We start from the raw sequence: 4,527 nt of genomic DNA on the forward strand, positions 1-4,527 counted from the left end.
ATTTTGGAGGATGAAACACTGATTAATACGCTGGCTGTGAGTAAAGAGACGAGCGCGGTGATAAATACTAAGGTTGAGGAGGCTAAGGTGAGTTGTTGTTGTTGTTGTTGTTGTTGTTGTTGTTGTTGTTGTTGTCGTCGTCGTCGTCTTGGTTGACGTTGTCTTTGTTGTTGCTGTTGTCTTTGTTGCTGTTGTTGTTGTTGTTGTTGTTGTTGTTGTTGTTGTCGTCTTTGTTGTCGTCTTTGTTGTTGCTGTTGTTGTTGTTGTTGTTGTTGTTGTTGTTGTTGTTGTCGTTGTTGTTCTCTTTCTTGTTCTTGTTCTTGTTCCTGCTGCTGCTGTTGCTGTTGCTGTTGTTGTTAATGGTTGTTGCTTTTGTTGTGATAGGTGACGGAGAAGGAGATCGATGAGGCACGGACATCGTATAGACTCGTGGCGTTCCGGTCCAGTCTGATGTTCTTCTGTATCGTCGAGCTTATTACGATCGACCCGATGTATCAATTCTCTCTGCAATGGTATCAAAATCTGCTAAGTTTGGGAATTGATAATGCACCCAAGAGCGAGGTGGGGAAGTGCTGGGGGGTGTTCTTAGTGTGGTAGTAGTAGTAGTAGAGAACATTTTGGAGTAGAGAACATTTTCATGCCCAACTATGACTATGTGGAAATTGTGAGAAAATTTGAGGAAAGTAGTGTTTGGTTTTGGTGCACTTCTACTCGAAGTCGTGTGTAGATCCTCATAACGTGATGAGGAAACTTCCCAGCTCAGCTGAGGAAATCAAACATATACTTCTTCAACACTAGAATGTTTTTCTGTGGATTGAATAACCTTGCCGATACACATAAAGAGGGTGAGAAAGTGATGCATTGCATAATATTCGCATATATACTGAGATCTATATAGAAAAAATTTTATCATCTTATCACTGTTATAATATTTGTATTACTATATCGATAAACTTTACAACCTAATATTGAATATTATTCCCCACTGTACATAGTCGTTTATAGTTATATGAGGATTGAGCTTATATAGTCATAACTCTTTTTTGAGGTGAGGAGAGATTTGGAGGCTCGATTTCTGAGTCTCGCATCCCAATGATATTTTTAACTTGTTGTTAACGTTATGGATGTTCCTAGATTGCGAGTCTTAGTTTCAATAAATCAATGAGATTATTAAACTTTCGAACTCCGAATGGGGAGTACTCGAACTCCGCCTCTTCGTCACGAAGACCTAGTATTTCTATTACTAGATCGATAAACTATACAACAAAATATTGAGTATTATCCTTCACTGTAGATGGTCGTTAATAGTTATATAAGAGTTAAATGTATATAGTTATAACTCTTTAAATCTATACAAGTAGTGCTATCCAGCTACATAGTTACAATTATACGTTCTAGGGAGGTTGTTGTTTCCCTGTTAAGGTTCTGGAGGAGCGGTTGAACATACTCAACGACTACCTCACCTATTCAGTGTACCAAAACGTCTGTCGTGCTCTGTTCGAAGCCCACAAGCTGCTGTTTTCCTTCTCGTTGTGTCTCAAGATCCTGCAAGGGGATAATGAGATTGGTAAGGAGTGTGGCGGAGGTGTTGTCAGGAGGTCTGTTGCGTGTTAGATGAGGCGGAGTTGGGGTTCCTGTTGACTGGACCTAGGGGGAAAGCTGAAGGGCCGGCTGAGCCCCCAGCTGAATGGCGAGTTAAGTTGAAGGAGGTGTGGTAGAGTAGGAGAGTGGTGTCAGGATTGGTCCGACCGAGTGGAACGAGATTCTCACATTGTCGCAACTACCTGCATTTGAGGGCCTCACTGAGAAGATCACAGCTGATGTGGATGGTTTCAAAGTAGGTCGACTTTTGCGGCACATTTTTGATCAAAATGTTTCAGCGTATTTATGATCATCCCGAAGCTCATGAGTGTCCGCTCCCAGCTGGTTTAGATGAATCGCTTGACTCCTTCCAGAAGATGCTCATTCTGCGCACGATCAGACCAGGGAAGATCACCAACGCTGTGGTTGGATATGTGACGGAGAAGTTGGGGAGGAAGTTCGTGGAACCTCCAACGTTTGATATTGCACTTTCCTACGGTGATTCTACGTGTTTAACGCCACTTATATTTGTCCTGTCGGCGGGGTCGGATCCCGTGGCTGATATGCTCACCTTCGCTGAAGAGAAGCAGATGTCTAAACGGTTACAGAGTATATCACTTGGACAGGGTCAAGGCCCGAAGGCCTCGAGAATGATCGAGAGATCGACTAAGTCGGGGGGCTGGGTACTTCTGCAAAATTGCCATTTGGCGATCAGCTGGATGCCACAGTTGGAGCGAATCTGCGAGCAGTTGAGTGGGGAGGAGGTGAACCCGAGGTTTAGGTTGTGGCTGACGTCGATGCCGAGCAAAGCGTTCCCGCCGTTGCTACTGCAGAATGGTGTGAAAATGACCAATGAGCCCCCCAAGGGTCTGAGGGCGAATCTATTGAGGAGTTACGCTGGGTTGGATGATAAGACGCTGAGTGACTGTTCGAAGCCGGAGGCATTTCAACCGTTGTTGTTTGGTTTTTGCTTTTTCCATGCGGTGGTTCAAGAACGGCGAAAATTTGGACCGATTGGCTGGAACATTCCCTACGGGTTTACTATGGAAGATTTGATGGTGTGTCGAAGACAGTTGAAGTCGTTTATTGACGACTACGAGGAGATCCCGTATAAAGTTTTGAATTATCTGGGAGCGTCTATAAACTATGGCGGCCGAGTGACTGACGATAAAGATAAGCGGTTGATAGGGTGCATTCTGCGGACATTCATTTGTCCTGAGGTCGTGGAGAGGCGTGGTCCGGAGGGTTACAAGTAGGGAGTGGCATCATAGTTTTCGGTGGGAGTTGACGGTGGTGTGGTAGGTACTCGGCGTCTGGTTTATATTACTGTCCAGTTGGCACTACACAGTTGGAGTTCATGGAGTATATCAAAACTCTACCGCTCGAGCCGTCACCGGAGGTAAGCCTTTGTATAGTTGTCACAGTGGTAGCTGCTGTCGTGTAGGTGTTTGGCATGCACGAGAACTGCAGTATTGCATTTGCGAAGCAAGAGTCTGACGAGCTCCTCTCTGGTGAGTGTTCATGGTTTCCTTAGTCTGTGGTAGAGCGTGTCAGGTATACTGGCGATGGCACCGCAGACGGGCAGTGGAGCCGGCGGTCAGTCTACGGCGGAGTTGATGAATGAGGTGGCGGAGGGAGTCTTGGATAAGGTGAGCTACTCGATTCCCTCAGCTGAGCCCGGGAGTTTTCACTCTAATTACTCGGTAGAAGTGTACAGAAACTAACAAGAACTTCTAAGAATTTTGAATATTTTGCCACACTGCACCAGCCTGTCGTGGGGGATAGCAACCCTTTAGAGAGACCTGTGGTCGTTGTTAGGTGCCTCAATTGTTCGACATGTTGGCCGTGGAGGAAGCCTATCCACCGTTGTACGAGGAAAGCATGAACACTGTGCTGAGACAAGAGGTGCTCCTCAGTTTTGATGGTGGCTGTGTGATATACAAACGCTCAGGTTCTGCGATACAATCGTTTGCTAGAGGAGATAAGGTCGACGGTTCCGGAGCTTCAGAGGGCCCTCAAGGGTCTGGTGGTGATGAGTGAATCACTGGAGAAGGTATCCTTCGTAGTGCGCTGTTCCCTTGGCAATGTTCTCGTCAGATGGGGAGCGCCTTCCTGACCAATCAAGTGCCGGAAGCATGGGCCGATAAAGGGTTCCTCTCGTTGAAGCCCCTGAGCTCCTGGTGGGCCCGGTTACTAGTGTTGGAGATTAGGGTTGTTCCTCAGGCTGGCGGATCTGATCGATCGCGTGGCGTTCATGAAGAAGTGGGTTGAAAATGGAGTTCCTCCGGCGTTTTGGATCAGTGGGTTGTTCTTCCCTCAAGCATTCCTCACGGGCACCCTGCAAGTATGAGGAGGCACTCCGACACTTCCTCGCTGGCTATGGTGTCCTCTTATAGAACTTCTCGAGATCGAAGAAAGTCGCTATTGATAGACTCGCCTTCGACTTCACCATATTGGACGACCGTAGAGTGGATGAAATCACAGTGAGTGAATAAGCGCTCGCCCGAGACGACAACGGCATGTCTCGTGCCTTGCAAGAGTTGACAGTCTCCTACTGTTCAGGAGCGTGCTGCTGAGGGTGTCTATGTTTATGGTATATTCCTTGAAGGTTGCCGATGGGATTCAACAGGTCGGTTGGGTCTGTCTTCCTTCTTTTATGGCGTGTTTTGTATTTCAGCCCATCTTTTAGCTGACTCGCTTCCCAAGGAGCTCTTCTGTGAACTCCCTCCTATTCACTTCTTACCTGTGGTTGATCGAGAGCAGCCGAAGGGTATCCTCCGCTGCCCTATCTACAAGTGGTTAGTCGTCGAGGCACACTGTTGACGACGGGGCATTCGACCAACTTCGTCCTGTATATAGACATTCCTAGTGATAGAGATGAAGATATTTGGGTGAGGGCAGGAGCTGCTGGCTTCCTAGCACTCAAGACATGACGTGTTGAGCACC

The 4,527-nt window shown here is 46.9% G+C and overlaps 1 protein-coding gene across 1 annotated transcript in view; it reads left to right on the plus strand.

Moving 5' to 3' along the window:
- The window catches only part of Pmar_PMAR011543 (dynein heavy chain, putative), a gene marked incomplete at both ends in the record, with an annotated part of 10,037 nt that extends 5,633 nt beyond the window's left edge, over positions 1-4,404 (plus strand). The window contains 15 exons of the mRNA XM_002773656.1: positions 385-561; positions 1,423-1,567; positions 1,615-1,690; positions 1,738-1,837; positions 1,881-2,833; positions 2,884-2,980; positions 3,026-3,092; positions 3,136-3,230; positions 3,400-3,486; positions 3,533-3,634; positions 3,679-3,761; positions 3,805-3,925; positions 3,978-4,064; positions 4,144-4,210; positions 4,259-4,404. Of these exons, the coding sequence (XP_002773702.1) occupies positions 385-561; positions 1,423-1,567; positions 1,615-1,690; positions 1,738-1,837; positions 1,881-2,833; positions 2,884-2,980; positions 3,026-3,092; positions 3,136-3,230; positions 3,400-3,486; positions 3,533-3,634; positions 3,679-3,761; positions 3,805-3,925; positions 3,978-4,064; positions 4,144-4,210; positions 4,259-4,404 (2,403 nt within the window). The remainder of the gene's footprint in view (positions 1-384; positions 562-1,422; positions 1,568-1,614; positions 1,691-1,737; positions 1,838-1,880; positions 2,834-2,883; positions 2,981-3,025; positions 3,093-3,135; positions 3,231-3,399; positions 3,487-3,532; positions 3,635-3,678; positions 3,762-3,804; positions 3,926-3,977; positions 4,065-4,143; positions 4,211-4,258) is intronic.
- Positions 4,405-4,527: the final 123 nt, after the last annotated feature.

The sequence above is a fragment of the Perkinsus marinus genome (genome assembly GCF_000006405.1).
Source record: "Perkinsus marinus ATCC 50983 genomic scaffold scf_1104296958712, whole genome shotgun sequence".
Classification (NCBI taxonomy): Eukaryota; Perkinsozoa; order Perkinsida; family Perkinsidae; genus Perkinsus; species Perkinsus marinus.